The 20,221-nt window shown below is 31.7% G+C and overlaps 3 protein-coding genes, 1 long non-coding RNA gene and 1 pseudogene across 5 annotated transcripts; 2 read left to right on the top strand and 3 right to left on the bottom strand.

Moving 5' to 3' along the window:
• Positions 1 to 1,397: 1,397 nt before the first annotated feature.
• LOC108347131 (aspartic proteinase) lies at positions 1,398 to 6,759 on the bottom strand. 2 transcript variants are annotated; one of them, XM_052871661.1, is made up of 14 exons: positions 6,507 to 6,759; positions 5,541 to 5,915; positions 5,371 to 5,431; positions 4,808 to 4,902; positions 4,583 to 4,695; positions 4,247 to 4,415; positions 4,139 to 4,178; positions 3,980 to 4,044; positions 3,620 to 3,733; positions 3,422 to 3,486; positions 3,153 to 3,309; positions 2,955 to 3,074; positions 1,812 to 1,900; positions 1,398 to 1,689 (listed from the first exon to the last, which is right to left on the bottom strand). In XM_052871661.1, the coding sequence occupies exons 2-14, from the start codon at positions 5,907 to 5,909 to the stop codon at positions 1,605 to 1,607; spliced, it is 1,542 nt and encodes a 513-aa protein (XP_052727621.1). In that variant the 5' UTR covers positions 5,910 to 5,915; positions 6,507 to 6,759; the 3' UTR covers positions 1,398 to 1,604. The 2 variants fall into 2 exon arrangements, with proteins under 2 accessions (XP_052727621.1, XP_052727622.1); XM_052871662.1 differs by having other exon boundaries at positions 6,511 to 6,744.
• A 3,954-nt stretch (positions 6,760 to 10,713) lies between these two features.
• On the top strand, positions 10,714 to 12,322 carry LOC108339835 (LEAF RUST 10 DISEASE-RESISTANCE LOCUS RECEPTOR-LIKE PROTEIN KINASE-like 2.7; annotated as a pseudogene).
• A 354-nt stretch (positions 12,323 to 12,676) lies between these two features.
• On the bottom strand, positions 12,677 to 14,186 carry LOC108340219 (putative pectate lyase 2). Its single transcript, XM_017577437.2, has 3 exons — positions 13,462 to 14,186; positions 13,125 to 13,228; positions 12,677 to 13,046 (listed from the first exon to the last, which is right to left on the bottom strand). Exons 1-3 carry the CDS (start codon positions 14,182 to 14,184, stop codon positions 12,689 to 12,691), a joined length of 1,185 nt encoding a protein of 394 aa, XP_017432926.1. The 5' UTR covers positions 14,185 to 14,186; the 3' UTR covers positions 12,677 to 12,688.
• A 948-nt stretch (positions 14,187 to 15,134) lies between these two features.
• On the bottom strand, positions 15,135 to 15,494 carry LOC108330125 (stigma-specific STIG1-like protein 1). The gene has a single exon (XM_017564638.1). The coding sequence runs from the start codon at positions 15,492 to 15,494 to the stop codon at positions 15,135 to 15,137; it is 360 nt and encodes a 119-aa protein (XP_017420127.1).
• Positions 15,495 to 18,418: 2,924 nt separating this feature from the next.
• On the top strand, positions 18,419 to 19,680 carry LOC128194984 (uncharacterized). Its single transcript, XR_008246475.1, has 3 exons — positions 18,419 to 18,480; positions 19,035 to 19,179; positions 19,569 to 19,680. It is a non-coding gene; the product is annotated as an uncharacterized LOC128194984 (long non-coding RNA).
• Positions 19,681 to 20,221: the final 541 nt, after the last annotated feature.

The following is a 20,221-nucleotide window of genomic DNA, read 5'->3' on the forward strand; positions in this document are numbered from 1 at the left end:
AGATGTAATCTATATTTATAATATTATTAAATGAGAACTTAAGCATAGAACACAATCATTATGCCTTATCTAAATTATTGTTAATGTTGTTGTTGATGATTATATGAATATATATGCATTGTCCCAGTGTAATGAATATATAAAATTAGTAAAAATTTATAATTAACTAAAAAAAACTAAGAAAGTTTTTGTTCATCAACTCACAATCAATTTGACATAATCTGAACCAACCTAACCTAGATTTAGTCAACTTGAACCCATCTCAATCAATTTGACATAGTTTTGACATGAGGTACTCATCTTAATCTAAGTTGGACACAACATAATCTAAATTAAACTCAATTTAACTTTGTCTAACCTAAATTTATCTCAGTTAGCTTAACATACTCTATCTAATTGTAGTCTAACTTAATCTATATCTGAGCAATTTTATTCATATGGTCTTGATTTGAATTTAGGTTAAGTAAATATTTTTTTAAGTATAAAGATTTCTTCGAGTAATTATTGTTTCTTTTTATTGCTAAATAATTATTTTCAAATGGAAATCAAAAGAAGCAAAGGAAGTAAAAGATAAAGACAATGATGGACGACTATGAATGCAGTGTCGATCACGTTAATGCAAGAGTCGGAGATGTGACACGAAGGCCATTAGCGGTGGGTGAAGATGGTGAAACTAGCGTCAGCGACAATTACCTACCTCAGTGCTGCCATGGCTGCTGACAAATTTTGCTTATATTCTCTTTATTTCCCTTGTTCTTGTCAGATAACCACCTTTAAAATCCTTATGTATCGCTACCTTTAAAATCAAATGTACAGCTAATTTTCCAAATCCTTATTTAATATCAAACCAAACAAAACCTGAAAATTAATTTTTATCTACGACGTAAAAAACCTAAAACTAGAAAATATAATGAAGAAGCTCAAGTCGACTGTAGAAATATTCCCACTAAAAACAGGATATTAGAGAAAGTTATAAGAAAAAATTAGCATAAAAAAAGTGGAATTTTAAACTTAAATTTCAAATTAGATATTCGTAAACTTAAAATATGATGAGATTTAGAGGTGAATTTTGATCTTGTATAGCATCTAATGATATCTTTAGTTGTTGGCTGTCAAAAGGTTTGACACGGTTTCTCAACAGGGTCCTCAAAAGATTATACGTCTTTATAATCTATACATTTGGAAAATCATCTTTTAAGTTAAGATGATTAATATCTAATAAGACATTAGTCATGATTAAATTTTACATGAATTGATCGTTTGCAATTAAAGTTCCGGTATTCTAAAGATACGTGGATTGAATTACATAGGTAATTTTAAAGCTGACCGGTCCGCCTTTTGTTTTATCTACATAACATTCTCATTTTATCAAAGTTTTAGAGAGAACTAACGAGGGATCATGAGAACTAAAATCTTTCCACTAAACAATGCATACTAATCACAGTACGGAGCCTGCTATGGGCTTCTGCCACAGATACATCTGTTAAGCTACATTATGAAACACCCGAAGTATTTAACATCGATATAAACACGTACAAGCCATAACTTTAGGTCCATTTGATTGCAATAAACAGAGCAAGGATAGCCATATTCTGATAATCACTTTACGCTGCATCAGCAAATCCCACTCTTTGATTACCAAAATCAAATACTGTATGATAAGGCCCCATGAAGACGTCCCCAAGTATCCTGCATTAACAAAGATCCCATTTTGTGAGAATCAAATCAAACGAATTACAATCCAAAAAGACAACAGAGAATAAAAAAAAAAAAGTAAATGTCATGAGGCTAGTTGAAGAAATTTTGCGTACCAGAGAGGGCCACGAGGAGGTGGAATATCTATAGCAGTAAAGCCACTAATGCACTGAGCCACAGGGCCTTCACCCACTTTGAGTATGTACTGAATAAACCAAATAGAAACTAAATGCGGACACGAGAATATTCTTGCAAAAAACTTATGCAACTCCCCCCACATAAAATTATGAGCGCTTTAGAGACCGATCTCCCATCCTTGTGTAAGTTTTATTCCTGTTAACCTTTTTATCTTTTTCCAAATCGTCCCCCCGATGACAGGAGGTTAGAAACAACTTCATATATCGACAAATCCAAGGGTACAACTTTTTTCTTTTTGCTCTGATGTAAATCTTATACTTGTCGATGTGACATTATTAGTCATTCAATCAACAATTTGAAAAAAGAACAAAAGATTTAGTCAATGAGTTTACGTGTGGGCGCCACATAATATCTTCCTTCTACAGGAAGATTATGGGAATAACATCAATGGAGATTCGAATTTAGGGATTAAATTACCGTAAAATTTTATTATAAAAGGGCTATAAATTAACGCTGTTAACAATTAATGGAACTCCCCTAACTTCCTACCTGATGTTGGTTTGTATTTAGTGGGAGACTAAAGTTGATGTCAAATCTTTGGAGCACCAGATTGATTTCACATATATATTGGTGGATCAAATTAGTGTTTACTCGTAATAAATGTCAATTCGTTCGAGGAAGAAATTGATGGCAAATGTACATCGAGGGACTAATTTAGGTGTGTACTTATTTCTTTGTACTAACTACTTTACTACCCATATGTTGGTATTAGATAACAGAAGAATAATCACATAATCCCATTCCGATAAACCGCTTGACTAGTAAATAATTAGTTAATCTTACCCTATGGAAAACAAGGCATCAATAGGATATGGGTTTTGTAGCCCATGGTTTCTTTACGTACAGTTATGAAATTGCAATTCAGCTGATGTAACCAGGTTTATCTTCAATTCTGTTATTGATTTTATTTTTCTATAAAATGGTGCCTTGTTCTCCTATTACTCTTAACTCCTACCGCTCTAAATTTATCTTGTTTTCATTAAAATAAAATTCGGTTAAGTGATCAATCATAACAAAAGCATTAAAGCAACAAATCAGGTTTTAGCCTGAGGAAATCTTACCTCCTCTGGGCGAAGGTCAAAAGTTCTTCCACCAATAGTAAAGGACACTACAGGTAATGAAGAGATATCCCCGCAGCCAACAGAAGATTCTCCCATCGGGCTTGGCATTTTATCGCAAAGCTGCAACATCATCATGAAACTATGAATCAAGAGGTGCGGAAAGATGCTTGAATAGCAAAATTAAGAGAACTGGCTCACCTGATTGACGTAGTTTAGTATCTGATCCTGTGTCTGATTTCGGCTGAGCTGGTTCTGCATCCAAACAACCGCCATCTCACACGCAGAACAAGCAGCATCATGAAGACCACCAGATGATTTTCTTGCATTCTCATCCACAACGCTCTCTATGCCCATACTGGAGTGAGGGGGGTGAACAAATAATAAAATGGAAATCATGTGTTAAAATATTAAAGTATTTAAATAAATTGCCAAAGACTCAAAGGAGAAAAAATATTTTCAGGACTTACTCAACACCACGAGTCCCATCAAAGGTGCACAATCCAATTTGAGAACAGATCTTCTTCGGCTGTGCCTAAAGTATGTAAAGCAAAAAACATAAGAAAACTTAATTTTAAAAGAATATAAGATCTTTCAAACAGCCATTCGTAACAAAGGGCAAGTTATTAAAAAAAATATGGCAAGAACAAATTACAAATGGTACTCACTTCAGCCAAAAGCAAATTCAATATCGTTTGTCCATAATCTGCAACAACGGTCTTGCATTCTTGGCTCATAACTCCAGCTGCTCCAATTGCATGGTTTATCATAGTTATTACAGCCTACAAGAACAAAAGCAATAAGTGTTCACAGAAAAAAGCTATTGCGAAGCCTTTGTTAGACCTTTTCGCGTATGACAACATAAACAGTGCAATGAGAATTGTGAATGTCTAAAATCTCCATAACTGTTGAAATAGATCATGAACCGACAGAGGAATATCTTATGAGAGAGTGCTGCATATAGTATAAGAATTTTAAATTGAAACTATACAAATGTTAATCAATCTATATCTAGCATTTGTCCATACCGTTGGACCAGCCAATAGCGAAGTCCCTGAGTCTGCAATGGCTGAACAACCACCAGCACAATATCCTGAATGACAATTACATCAGCTTAGTCAAAATAAATTGAAACTATAACCAATGCAAAGCATACACCATACGAAGAACACATTATCTACACGTACCAGTGGGTTTACCACCAATTAGTACATCTCCCATATCAAACTGAAAAAGAAAAGAAAATTAACATAGAGAAAGGTAAAGAAAACATTAAGTACAAAGAAAATAATAACCTGCCAATATCCTTTTCTGGTCACAGGCACATAAGTATGCTCTCCCTTATAGTGAGCAGGGTCAACACCTCCAAAAACAATCTCACCCCCTTCCTCTTCCTCTGGTTTGCGGTTTAACCAAAATGAAAATACTGGTTCCTTAATAAGACCTTGTTCAACCATGTTGTACCTGACAGATAATAAGATAAGATAAACACGGGGATTCACTAAACTTTGAAGAAAAGTAAAATGGGACCCACTAGGTCTGTGTTAAGCAGCCTTAACTTGCCTTTGCAAGAGGCTGATTCAATCAACTTCTAACAAAATAATGAATAAAATTGAAGTCATAACAAATACCACACTGGAACAGCCTTTCCAACAGATATCTCTTGAAATCCAAGTCCCAGTATACCATCAAACTTGGCTGCCAAAAATACAAGACCTGGCTCCCTAGTTGCTTCGATAAATTCCTGTTGGGAATCAAAAGGAATTCTGTTAATTACTAATCAATATATTATGAGAAGTCATCTTACACCCTCCTCGATTAAAATAAACATTGATGATCAGCAATACAGCCCTTACCTGGTTCTTTACAACTATGTCACCGACTCTAACATTGTCATAGCTAAAGAAACCAGAAATTGCTCCAGTACCATATTGAATAGCAGCAGCAGTTCCTATATAATAGCGGGAAAGACATTGTGTTATAGAGAAAGACATAATCCCAGCATCCTTTCTACATGAGCAAAACAAGAAGTGGGCCAAAACAGAGGAATATATAAACACTGGTAACAAACAGATATTTTCCACAAACCAAATTACAATGTCAGAACCTACAGACATCCGAACGTTCTACTACCATTAAGGCCCTAACCATATGTTAGATGGCAAAATTTCAAACTTCATCTCTATCGACTCGTAGAATATATGTTCGTTCCTATTGGCATAATACAGAGATTGAAAAAGTACACGGATTCAAACTAATCTGAAAAATGAAATAGTATTTGCCAGCTACTCAAATTTCAAATCTTCGGTTTTCAAATTTATACAACGAGGGAACTTCCACAAACAGTTTTAGTTAAACCACGGGCTAAAGTAACAACGTTAACTTTAAAGCGTTATTAGAAATGACGAGGAAGACAAACCATTTCTCCTGTAAGTACTTGATCTGCTAGACCTGTACTTAGCATGGAAGTAGCATGCAAGCTGCACCAAAATACAAAATGACATGAATAAATACTGAACGAGAGCAATTAAATCTGGTACATATTCATAAGTGACAAATTAAATATTAGAGTATAACGCAAAAAAATACCGAAAAGGTGCATCTGGATGATGGCACCCACAAATTAGAGCTGCCTGTGTCGAAAATGACAGTGAACTTCTGAGGAGATGTTCCAATGGCTATTTCACCAAAATACTGAGCATCCAAGTAATTCTTTAAGCCAACAATATCGGTTTCCTCAGTGCCACCAAAGTTGTTTTGAAGATGAAACTTTCTAATAGAAGCCGGGAGAGAATCATCGTTGGACCCAATTCGAGCAGCAAGCCTGTTGTTAGGGTCCAATTTAATCTTCTTGAGCCCAATCCTGCGCAGCCCATCATTGGTTGCACAAGACACGGCAGAAAACAACAGGATTGTCACAAACAAGCACAAGGAGATCACATTCATGTTGTTCCGCATATTCTCCTATTCAACCAAATTTGTAAGTTCAATAAGAATGGTTACCAAGAAAATACTCATAATTGAGGATGCTTAATATAATATAACTGACAACAACTAAAAACAAAAAAGAATAAATTAAAAAAAGACGAATTTTAAATTATTGTGTCAACTTTTGACCAATAAAAACATGAATATGGAATTATAAAATAAAAAAAAAACTAAAAAACTTGAGATATAGATGGACAAACACAAAAAGTTAAAAAAAAAGAGACTGAAATCCAGACAAGCGTAGATTCTTCGGATGAAACCTAAATAATAGTTTTCTTTTTCTCTGTTATCGGCCAAAAGAATGAAAGCATGGAAAATTGTTCCCCTGGTATAAACAGAATACCATAGATGATTATTATAATAATAAAGTACAGTTTACAGAGACAAACTGCACATGAAAACAGAATTAAACAATAAATAATGAGGTGAAACGAAACCGATGAAAGAGAACGTCACAGTAGCGTGTTTAAAACGAGGAGAAAGGACCAGATCATTGCAAAATGAGATGCAGATTAATTGAAAAAGACAGAGAAGAAGAGTGAGAATGGAAGAATGGGATGGGATTACCGACTCTATGGAGAAGAGATCGCAGAGCAAAAGAGAAGGCAATTGAGGGAAAGAGAATGAGTTATAAGCAGTTCAGTCGATAGTGTCTCTCACACACACACCTTCCTTGCCTTTCTTCTGACCTTACCACTCTTTATTCCTTTCTTTTCGCCTAATCAGAACGCAAAATCAAACTAGGCGGTGCAATCTTTCAATCCCCACCCTCCATTTCCACACGATCCTCACCCTAGATCTTAAGGGATAAATCACAGAAGAGTTGGTAACTGAATTTAATGCAGAGAAAGAACCATTTCTTTATATTTAATGCAGAAAAAGAACCATTTTTTTATATTTAATGCAGAAAAGGAACCATTTTTCTATATTTATTTATGCATGCGGAGATACGTGGTGGTTTGGATTTGGAATACGTGGCTTTTTTAGGACATCACACCATTTTTCGGAAGTTACATTTTCTCTTTACCTTTTTTTTGTCTTCATATGCTAATTTTAATATTTTAAATATATTAAAAAATTAATATATTAATGTTAGTGTTTTTTGAGGACATCACACCATTTTTCGGAAGTTACATTTTCTCTTTAGTTTTTTTTGTCCTCATATGCTAATTTTAATATTTTAAATATATTAAAAAGTTAACATATATTAATGTTAGTGTATTTTTAATATTAAATAAAAGACGGCATAACAATCAGTAGAGAATCCGTACTCCATTTATTTCCTGGATTTTCCTTCTCTTACTCATTCATTACTTCTATTAGGAATGTAAGGAGTTAGGTACCATATAGAAAGTGTTAATTGTTAACAAAAAAAAAAAGTTATCCTTTATTTATTTTATAATTAGTTTAATATTTATTTAAAAAATATTTTTGAGTATTTTAAAATTTATGGGATACATGTAAATATTTAAAAAATATATTTTATAAAATTTTAAAATAAAGTTATAAAATATAATATAAATAAAAATAAATTAAAATTTAATTTTAATAAATTTAAACTAATAAAATATAAATTAATTTAATAAAATATAAATTAAATTTTAATTATCTAATAATAGATATTTATGAGTATAATAAATAATATAATATTATAGATATTAAAATATCAATTATATATAGATAATAAATATTTACAAGTATCAACTATTCATCTAAAACTTTGTCAGAATAATTTTTGTCATTCCTAATAAATACCTTTTATATATATATATATATATATATATATATATATATATATATATATATATATATATATATATATATATATATATATATAAATAAATAAATGAAGATGGAAAATATTAAGTAAAAAACACTTATTTATTATTGAACAATAAAAAAATATAATTCATTGTCTTTAGGTTAGATATTCATTTAAAAAACATTTATTATAAGTATTCAAATATTTAAAAATAATTTTATAAATTTTTAAATAAAATTATAAAAAATATAATATAAATTAAATTTTAATTTTAATTAAATTTAATATAATAAAAAGTAATTCTAATTCTAATTAAAAAAATAAAATATAAATTTATTTTTAATTTTAATTTTTTTTATAAATAATAAATATGTGCATAAACAAATAGTGTGATATCCAAGTTCACCCATTCATAAACCTATCAAAATATCATTATCAATAAATAATAAATATCTACAAATACCACCTATCTAAACATATTTTATTCACATATATCTTAAATATGGATATTTTTATTATTCCTTTATTGAAAAGTTAGTTGTAATAGTTGGTCAAAGTTATTAACTAACTTAAAAGTATAAGCATTCAAATTCTAAGGTATTTAAGCTATAGATAATATGCAGGTAATCTTTAACTTGGTTTTAAAAAACAATCCGACTGCATATCTAATTTAGATGACTTCTTCAACTATTATTAAAATTAGCCTGTGACAGGTGCATACACCGACTTTTGTTTTGTTTTTCTTTTTTTTTGGAAAACTGATATAATTTTATTATATTTGTTTAAATAAATTTAAGAAATATATATAATTATTACAGTTATATAATATAGGTGTGTTATAAAAAAAATTAAATAATGTAAAAAATAATTAAATAATTATATTATTATATGATAATATAAATTAAAATATTTTTATATGTAAATCTTTTGTATATTAGTGGATGATTACGGATTTAAAAATTGTTTTATACGATGTTTAAATAAGTAAATAAGTGAAATGAATACTTGTTGTGATTAAAAGTTAAAAAATAATGTTTAAATTTTTGTATTGAATTTTAAAAAATAATTAAAAGTTTGATTAAAGAATTTTAATTATTATTTTTAAAGTATTATTATATCATAAATGTTTTAGAAATTTGTAATTAATTTTTATATTTGAATTTTTTTAATAAATTATTATGTGTATTCTTTATCTTTGTAATAATAATATAATATATTAATATTTTGGATGATTATTTATTATGTGTTTTAGAAATGCATTAAATATTCTAAATCATGATTATGTTATATGTTTTGTAATTATTATTATTATTATTATTATTATTATTAATTACGAGTGTTAATATTCGTTCAAATAATAATATTAAGGATAATACTAAAACCAGATCTAACATTAATACAAATATCAACAAATCTATTAATTATAATAATAATAATAATAATAATAATAATAATAATAATAATAATAATAATAATAGGCTTACGTTTAGAAAATAAATTGTAATTTATCTGATTAATCTTAGTTTTTTTACTATAAAAAAAATATTCACTTGAAGATAATTTTTTAAAAAATCATATTTTTAAAAAAATTGATATTTCATTTATATCTACTTAATTTTCTTTAGGTGAGTTAAGTCAAGGTCCACAAACGCTACATAGCATAACTCGAAGTGATGGAAATAACAATATTAATGATTCTCACTTTGTTAGGAAATGGTGTGTGCATACAGAAGTGAGTTTCTAAAGGCACTATCCCTCACAATAATAAAACTACGAATTTTTTTATTTATTTCATATATAAATTTATTATTTATGAATAAATATTAATTTTATTTTTTTAACATTAAAAAATTACAATGCTATATTTTAATTTCATTTTATTTTTATTTTAGTAATTATAATAATTGTATTAATATCAATTCAACATTATTCAACTACTATTAAACTACTGAATTTTGAGTCAGTACCTTAACCAATTTTATAACCGGTGATTTTAAAAACAAATTTCAAACAAAATAACATAAAATATTTATGGACAAAGTTCTGTAAATAACTAACTTTTGTAAAAAAAAAAATCTGCCTAACCATATTTAATAAATCTAAATTTGTTATATCCTAAAATGAAGAAAATAATATAAATTATAAACTAATGTAAGTATTGATTGCTTATATGGACAACATAAAAATGTTTTACATTATCATCTCATAACAAATTATTATGTATATACTAAATTTATTTACTCTTATAGTACTTTTTTTTAAAACAAGTATGGCATAGTAAATAAATATTTATACAAAAATGCATATAATTTATATAAATTATTAAGTATCATAAAATAAACATCTTAAAGAAAAAATACAGTAGTAGCTTCATATTATCAAATATCTTACTAAAAGCATACTACATTTTTAGTGAAAGGTAAAACTCAATTTGAGTTTCCTTACACATCTTCACAATGGTTATTATGTTGACCATAAAATTCCTAGTAAAAAAATTCATAGAGGTAATAAGTCATAGGTAGAGAGTATTACCAATTTTCACGCTAAAATTTTAAATACGAATCTAAGCTTTTACATTGAATAAAAACAAGAAAATAAAGTATCATATAAGTTAAAGATTTATTATAAGATGTTTTTAAGTTTTTTTTTGTAGAAAATAGTTTTAATTTTTAATATGATTGTTATCATATTTTATTGGTGTTCCTCTTTGGTAGACCCAACATACATCTCAATCACCTAAGACAAAATATGATAATTGTTTTTTATTGATCGGTGCAGTGGTATATGTAACACTAATCTGGGATATGATATGATGTTGATACTTATTTCAAAATCTCAGTTTTGTGACAACCTCAACTAGAGTGACATAGAAATGTTTGAATTTTAATTGCAGTTACGAGTTGAAAGGTAAACTGTCGTGTCTTCTAGGAATTCTCATATCCATTAACATGTACAGCTAGTGCTTTGAAAACAAAAAGATACCAAAAGTGAAAAAAAGCAAAAGGAGAAGAGGGTGTAAAGTAACAGTTGCAGATATTATTCTGTATTGGATGTAAATTTCTTGACCTGAGCACTTTTGGTTCAGAAAGAATCAAGTTGTTGGTGGTGCATAGTCTGTGATGGGTTCGCGTCTTACCTTCAAGCAAAAACCGATGTTATTACTAGTACTCATTCACTCATTGTTCACCCTGACAAGGTCGCAGTTCACCACATGCAGAACTTCTTGTGGTGACATTCCCATCGAATACCCTTTTGGCATTGACGACGGATGTGGAAGCCCTTATTACAGATACATTCTGGTGTGTTCTGAGTCGGGAAAGCTCGAAGTCAGAACCCCTTCTGGGAGATACGTGGTTCACAATGTTAGCTATGCTGATCCTCACATTCTGGTCACCGATCCATTCATGTGGAACTGTGAAGATGGTGAAAACTATCGCCCCACAAGGCCTTTCAGTTTGGACACCAGCACACGCTTCAAGCTTTCCCCTCAGAATGAGTACCTCTTCTTCAATTGCAGTGAAGATCACGTCATCGTTAAGCCAAAGCCAATCTTCTGCGAGCGCTTTCCTGAACGCTGTGATTCTTCCTGTGACAGTGGCAGCTACCTTTGCAGGCACATGCCGGGGTGCTCTTTCCTTATGAGTGGCAGTTCTTGCTGCTCTTACTCTCCAAGAGCAACTGAGTCCTTGAGGCTCATGCTCAAGTATTGTACTAGCTACACTAGTGTTTATTGGAGAAATGTTGGGGCTCCTCAACCTTATAATCAAATTCCTGATTATGGAATCAGAATTGATTTTGATATCCCTGTAACTACACGCTGCCTTCAGTGCCAGGATCCTTCCAAAGGAGGTGGAACTTGCGGATTTGACACTGAGACAGAGTTTCATGTGCCTGTGCAAAGACGGAAATTCCACTTCTCATTGTAAAGGTATGTCTAACAATGATCATTTATTGAAGTTTATTTTCTATCCACTCTCGGTGTAATCAGAAAACCTTGTAGAAATTATTTTTAAAAATCTCTGTAAAAAAGAATTAGTTTATCGTACGATTTTCATACTGCATAACCTGTTTGTTTACTTCAGCCACCATTAAGGAGGTTTGCATTTTGAAATTTGCTAAAAAAGTAGAATTGACTGGTTATTGTTTGACTTGGCAGATTTTGATACTGCACGTCACAGTAGAAGGGTCAATGTGATTGCAGGTGATTAAAATAAATAAAGTTAATGGAATAATATTCTGAATGATGTAGTTTTTGAAGTGAAAAATTCATGCTTGTGGATATGTTGGCTGCAGGGACTGCTACAGCTGTTTCGGCTGCAGGGGCATTTGGAGTTGGAGCTGGTATTTGGTACTTGAAGAAAGTGAGAGCTAAAGCACCAGTAACATGTGGAGTTCAAAGCAACGAGAATAGGCTTTTCTAAAGAGAACCAAATAACGTGAACTGCATAATCACGGAGTATCTCTTCCTTTTGTTACTTTTTTCCCCTTAGCTATTAAGGTTACTTATTTATACAACATTATATAGGCCTTTTTTGCTCCCCAGTTGGCATCATTATGTGATGTTGGGTTGTATTTTACATCAAGTTCATTGAAAGAAAACGATCGATCCGTTGCATGATCATTTTTCGCACCACTTCTAAGCCCAGATACGGATAGGACACGGACATGGATCCGGATATAAGGTTAAATTGAAAAAGTATAAGACACGGACATATTAGTTTCATACTGTCAACCAACATAAATCTAATCTATCTATCTAATGTACAAGAAAAGTGGTGATCATTCTTTTTTTTATAATGATAATAATAGAAATTTTTATAATCAACGAGATGCGTCATTTATGAGACGTGTCCAAGCTTCATAGCTTCTAACATCAACCTTTGAGATTATAGAAAATTTTCCTTATAGGCAGAGAGACAGATAGAAAGAGAAATTTAATGAGAATATTCTGTCATAATTTTTTTATTTGACACAGTTCAAAACCATACTAACATGCTCTTCCAACAGTACAATATGTGGGGCCTGCATTGAGAGTTATTGCAGGCACCATGTATGCTGGAGCAGCAGCAAAATATTGAGTTGGTGAGTAATTTGGAGCACAGCTTCCAACTCCAGAGGGTACAAAATAAGCATCATTGAAAAACAAGTCCTTGGAAGACCTCCATTTCCAACTTTTCCAGTTCTCCTTCACTTCCCTCTTGGTAACCTGTTTTGCATTTGGGTCATTCGGTGCTACATAAAAATTCCCTTCACTTAATATGGTTGGGTTAGCACTACCGCCTATAGCATACATTTTCCACTCATCATATTTGTTGTTCACCACATGGGCATAACCAAACCTTACCCTGCATTTTCATCCACGCCAATACAGTATTTATTTTCATAGAATATGCAAATTCAATCCATACAAAAATCACCCTTACCTTGGCATCCTCTCAGTTAGGCCACTGGCAAACTGGTTGAAGGCTATTGTCACTTTCATTATTTTATCCTTTGTGAATTGGTCACTGTGTCCTAGCAACATAACCTGCAGGTACGTTTATGAATAAAAGGCAGCCACATAACGTAATCTTGTAGCCACACAATATATATATACAGCAGGATTCTTGTATCGTTGTACTTTTCCCTAAAATGCATGGTATTTATTTAGTAATTATATTGCATGCACATGAACAAGAATCTGGTATATCAGAAAGGGAAAGGATATGATATAAGGCATCAGACAAAAAAGGAAGAAGTGGCTGTGTTTGTTCAACTTACTTTGTCGTGCTGAGTAAAGTAATTGTTAGAGATGGTAATGGCGGTTGAGGCACGAATAACATCGATTAGGCCATCGGTGGAACGAGCCAAAAAACAATGATCAATCCAAACATTGGTGGAATCGATTATGCTGATGGCATCTCCATCGGAGCCTAAACGATGGCCAACATGGTCAGGAGTGTTCAGGCCAGGCTTGGCTGGTTCGCAATCATGGATGCTAATGCCATGTATGATAACATGGCTAACATTCGATATTGTAATGCAAGGCCCATCAGCAATCTCCACTTTTGCTCCTCTTCCATCAATGGTTTTGTTGCTACTCATAATAAGCTCATTTTTTAGTGTAATGACCATGTCTTTGTCGAAAATGATCCAGAGTGGGTCATTTTGGATTGCACCATAACGGAGTGTGCCTGGTTTTGGGTTTGCAGGGTCATCGGAGGGATCGGAGACATGGTATATTGCACCATACTTGCCTCCTGTGGCCTCTTTGCCAAAGCCAATTGCACAATCAGCCAAGGCTTGGCGATTTGAGCTCCAATTTGGTCTGGCCCTCCAGCAAGAGTCTATCACATTGAGCAATGGTTTCTTAGGAATGTACTTTGAGAGAGGTTGGGGAGTGTTGTTGTAGTAGTTGTTCCCTGTTGAATGAGCAGAAACAAAGGTTGAAGCAAGGTGTACCATGAAGCATGAAAGTAGGAGGAGTGTGGTTGACGTGGCCATGCTTGTCAATGCAACAATTTCACAAAGGGAATGGTATGAAATGAGGTTATTTAATAGGTGGGAAGAAGGTTATGCACACAATCTATGAGTTTGCCTTAGAAATGCATTTTTTGGGTTTAGATAACAAAATTATGGCTTCACAAGCTTGCCTTGGTTTACTTGCTAATTATAATCTTGTTATAATCCATTTGTCATTTCTTGTATGAATAGCATTACAATGTAATGCTTCAACGGACACGGAAGTTCAATGCTTCACAACAATGCTACTCACAAAGATAATCTATTTATCAAATAATTTAGAAACCTCGTTAGGATCTCTTTACCATACTCAGAAGATAAATATATTAAGATGGTTAAAATTTCAAATGTGAATCTCCCTCGTACATTAGATAGAAATGAAAAAGTAAAACATCGTACAAGTTTAAACATGCATTGATTTATTGTTTTAAAGTTTTGGATAAAGAGTAATATCGATCTTTTATGTAATTAGACTCAAATTTTATTAGTATTATATCTCACAATCTCCTTGATGTACCCTACAAAGAATTGATGTATATCATCTTATTAATGTTTCAATTCTTAGATAACTTTGTATAACTTTAATTAAAAAACTTAAATCTTCTTATTCTAATACAATTTTCATTATAATAATTTGCATGGGATAATAATTTTAAACTATATTATTTTACATCATCAAATCACATCTTCTTTAATTTCTCTTTCCTTAATATTTCTAAAACTTTGTTTGGACATTTTTTTTAATAGATCTATTTAAGATTTAAAAAAAAACTTCAAAAATAACAATTCTTAAATGAATAGATATTACAGAATATATTTAAGTATTCAAATTTCATAAACAACAAATTACAAAATAAAACAAGCTTTTGTAGTAACAAAATTATATATGAAGTTGTGATCTCTGCTTTATTGTGGTCGATTCCAATCATATCTTACGCATAGCTGCACATTCCATAGATACACGAGCTCTCAGCATTGCACTTGTTGCCACATTTCCCACAATGCTTCTGGTTACTCTTAGGATTCACGCACTTACCTTGGCAGCATATCTTTCCATAACTGCATTTCTTTCCACACTTTCCGCAGTTGGAGCCATCTGTGGACAAGTTCACACATTTTTTCATGCAGCAATCTGATCCTGCGCTACCTTTAATGTCACACACATTTGGGTATTTGTCGCACGTCACCACCACCCTCTCAGAAAGGAATCTGTTTTTCACATTTTTTGCTTCTTTTCCTGACACAGAAATGGCCAAAGCCATTATTAGCATGGCCACGACGAAGTGCTTCATTTTTGTGTGTTAACAAAACAAGTTATATATATGCTCTGATAGATATATAAAGATGGTAGAAGTATTTATAGACAAGTATGCATGTTCATGAAGTTGGTATTACTATTATATTTTGCATTTCCCTATACGTATTGATTGGTTAATGCGGTGGTCCAAATTTGTTAGGCTTGTTTGGCAACAATTTCAAACTTCTTCCATACAAATAAGTTGAAATCGGATGTACTTGAAACCCTAGTTTTTGCAGAAAGACAAAGGTTAACCTCAGTTTAGTCTCTAATTATTCTCCATCGTCTTAATCAAAAACAGTATTATTGTATAATTCTACGTACGTAAACCAATAAACCGCTAGAGTGCCACCATTCAGGTCCAAAATTTTGACAATTTGTAGAAGATGGCGGAAGTTGAATCTCAGAGTTGGCCATTGGGCAATAAAATAAAGATGAACAAAATTTAGAATGAACATTCAAAATATAATCCACTTCACTGAAAAACTAGTTTGAACTAAAATTAGTTTTAAAAAATTATTAAAATGTTCATTCAAAATTGAAACCATTGGCAGAATAATAATCATCCTTTGTTGAAACTAAAAATTAATGTTTGCATGATATTTAATAATAATAATTTTAAGAAAATAGCATCGACTTTTCGGGAAATAATTTTATGAGGCTTACGGTGCAATCCCGCGTTTGGCTTTCGTAAGTGATTTTCTAAACCAAACTTTGAAGTAGATAGTATCATTAGCTTCTATAGTCAAATTTTTTAGCTGCCAATGTCTATGGTTAATCAATGTTAATCAAATACAGTGCAAGTTTCCTTTAATGTTAGTCAAAGACGTAAACCAGATTATGAATATTGAAGCACACAATTGCAACATGCTACTGTTATGTACAAACCGTTTCACTCAAGAAAGATTGTTAATACATTATTCACTACATGCGTAAGAGACGAGTGTAAGCATAATTCAATCCCACAAAATCGTTTTATAAGATGAGGTTTAAACTCACTTATAAACTATAAATTGGTTTTATCTTTAGTCGATGTGAAACTTCCAACAACAAGGAATAACATGCGATTGTGTTAATGAAGCAAACCTACTCCCTTTTTACATTAATATCTATAAGTTTTAGTTAGAAATTTCATTAAACAACTAAGGAAGCTTTGTACTAAATTAGATCTTGAGGATGATTACTTGGCTTCTGTTTCTTATTGTCATCAAAACATTTGGTATATAAAACACAAAATTATTCCCAGCGTGATCGCTTTCAAGTTCATATATATACCTACAAGTTTATGTGCGCAATCTATAATACTTACGGTTAACATCATTAACGAATTTACGTGGGAATAGTTGTAGTTTTTGTCCTGTTCAAAATTAATGTTAGATTTTACAAAAAAAAGAAAGAAAGAAAAACAAATCAATTGTTAATAAGTAATTAAACTCTTTAATTAACAGAACAATCTCCAATATTCTATAGGACAGTGTGGAAATATATATAGATTAACAATTGGAAACAATGTAGATAAAAATGATATATGATTCTTCAATTATGTAAGTTTTATTCTATAGAGTATTAAGAATTTCTTAATTAATTAAATAGTTTGTTGCTCATTAATAATTGATGTGTTTTGAATACATAATATAATAACAATATATAGTCTTAATTAATCAAATCACTTTAATAAATTAATTAATAAAATATAATAAACGTGAAACGTTTAATTATATATATAACCCAAATTCTTAACAATTAACTTATGCAATTTTAAGATTTGCTTCATGGATTATTGGGCTTTACCATGGAAGAATTTTTACTAAATGTGTTGGTACACTACAAAAATAATTAATTTTAGGAGAGGTTATTTTCCGGCGGTTCTCAATACCTCAAATAATTTCCGGCGGTTTATGACTAAATCGCAGGTAGCGTTTTTTATTATTTTTTTAAACTTTTCACCCAACTCATATCCCCTCCCCCGCTCCTTCAGTCGTTTATCTAATCTAAAAATGTCTAAACCCTAACCTCCCTCCCCCGCGCCTTCGTCAAAATTTCTCCCAAATCCTTCCCCGCACCACAATCTTCTCATGCTTGTTTCGTGTTCGTCTTCTCCTACTTGGCTTCGTGTTCATCTTCTCCTGCTTGGTTGAGCGTCAAGGTGGAGGCGTCGAGGCGTCGAGGCATTTGTGGGTTGAGCGAGGTCGAGGTGCTCTGGCGCGCTCCCGCACTGACCAATCTTAGGTCGAGGTCGAGGTAAGACTGTGTTCGATCTTGGCTCCGATTTTTGCTCTCTCGTTCGTTGTTCGATCTACTGATCCTTGTTTATCTGATTAGTGATAAATATGCAGAGATTTGAGAGGATAATGCGTGGGACGCAGGGCGCACTTATCGTTGCTTCGATCCTCCAAATTGTTGTTGGATTCAGTGGACTTTGGCGCAATGTAGTGAGGTTGGTTCCTGTCTAGATCCTTGAATTCTTTTTCCTTCCATCTTGTAGTCACATACATTGAACTTTTTGAGATTATCCATGCAATTTATACTTTCAGATGTTTAAAGATGTTTCTATTTTTCTTGTTTGGACCACAACTAGCTCTAATTCTTTTAGAAATGTACTAATCCCTCCTTCTTTTGATAACTCCCAGTTAGTGATCATGATTAATTCCAATTACACTGATAGATAGGATTTTTACCATTCTGCAAGTTATTTTTCTACAAATAATTTTGGTGAGTAATTTGTTTTGCTTTTATAGGTTCTTAAGCCCTCTCTCTGCAGTTCCCCTGGTTGCTTTGTCAGGCTTTGGAATTTATGAGTTGGGCTTTCCTGTGGTACTGATATTTGCAGCAAGAACTATTTCTTATTTCTTTCCTTCATCTATGAATTATATAATTGGTATGATTTACACTTTCTTGATTATTTCTTCTTGAATTGTAGCTTGCAAAATGTGTGGAGATTGGGCTGCCAGATATATGTAATCTTACTAGTATTTTCACAGGTGATCTATAATTGTCATGATGTTAAATTACCTTGCATCATTTGGAACATATTTAAAAATAACCCTGAGTACTTAACAGACCAAAGATGAAATTATGTTACTTCTTGCTCTACTTTATTTTCTTTAATTTAAATGCTATATTCTAAAGTAGTGGTGTTCCTTTGTCCAGTACATTCCTCATGTGATGAAAGGACAAAATCATTCATTCTTATGAATCAATGTGCGCATTCATTCATATATATATATATATATATATATATATATATATATATATATATATATATATATATATATATATATATATATATATATATATATATATATATATATATAACTATAATATGAAAATTGTACATTATCTATCTATCAGAATTTATTCTTATTTTCATCCTCAAGCTTTTTAACCTTTAAAAGGAATTTTTCTTTTTCACATATGTTATTGGCTTTGACTGATTCATTTGGATGACTATAAGGCCTTCCACATTTGACAATTGTTTCTTGGTTCTTTTGAAGATTAATTTGATGTTTTATATTGTTGAAATTTGCTCGCAAAGGTTTGGACCATTTCATCCCAGAGCCTGTTGGAACTAAGAGCAACCTCGCTGACAATGAGATTTTTTTTTTCCTAAATCAATGATGGAATTTTGGGGTTCTCCAAGGCAAGACCTAATAGTGGACAGACTTTCAGAGTTTGAGAAGGTAGATTCTCGAGTTATATCTTGTGTGTGTATATATTATTTTTTTCACGTGCTTGTGCATTTTGTTCAAATTTTAGTAAGTTATGTCCATATATTAATAGTTGTTTATATGTTCTCTTTAATATTGTTTCAAAGATGCAAATCTGGACAATTGTTATTTTTTACCTTTCGTACAGTTAAGATTCACAATTTGAATCATATGATTTGATATATATCAAAGATATAGTAGATATTGCTTTGACTCTAATAATATCAAAGCTCAATTGCCTGTGAAGAAAACTTTGAAAGTAAAAGCTCTGTTGCCAGGAGAATTGAATGATGTTTCTTTCTGTGTCTGTAGTCTAAAATATAGATCCTAATAAAGCTCATACTTTTGTTACTCTTATCTAGGTGACTATATATATGGGGGAAGGATGGTTTTATGATTTCAAGCACACACTTTGATCGATTCTCATCCCCTGACTTCTATGCAAGAGTTTATATTCAGATGTCACAGCCAGAGTTTTCAAAATAAATTGCAGGTGAGAACTGATCATATGACTCGTGCCTTGTCCAAGACTTATAGATCACCGGTGGTGGATACGATACAATCTTTGCCACATCATCAGCAGGTAACTTGAAAAATGAATGTGCTATGAATTGTACAGCTAAGGCTATAATGATAAAATGGAACTGAAAATACAATATAGTAGTTGAAACTAGACTATATTCCATTCCATTACTAGTTGAAACTAAGTATAGCAGCAAATGAAAATTAATGCATGATAGCCTATTCTAGGATGCAAAGCTGAATCAGAGATTAAAGTCTAAAACTATAATGCATATGTAAATGCAATATTAACTTCTGTGAATGCAAATTTGAGTAACATGAAAATCTAGCTACTATGCCGAAGAATAAGAACCTACTATATGCAGTATGAGTTGAACTAAAAGATAGTTATGACAACCTAAACTTTATAAAGAGGATGAACAAAATTCACTACTTTTCTGATTGTGGAAAAAAGGACTTTCAATTAAGCCAAAGATGCAAGTGTTCATAATGA

The sequence above is a fragment of the Vigna angularis genome, chromosome 1, assembly GCF_016808095.1.
Source record: "Vigna angularis cultivar LongXiaoDou No.4 chromosome 1, ASM1680809v1, whole genome shotgun sequence".
NCBI lineage: Eukaryota > Viridiplantae > Streptophyta > Magnoliopsida > Fabales > Fabaceae > Vigna > Vigna angularis.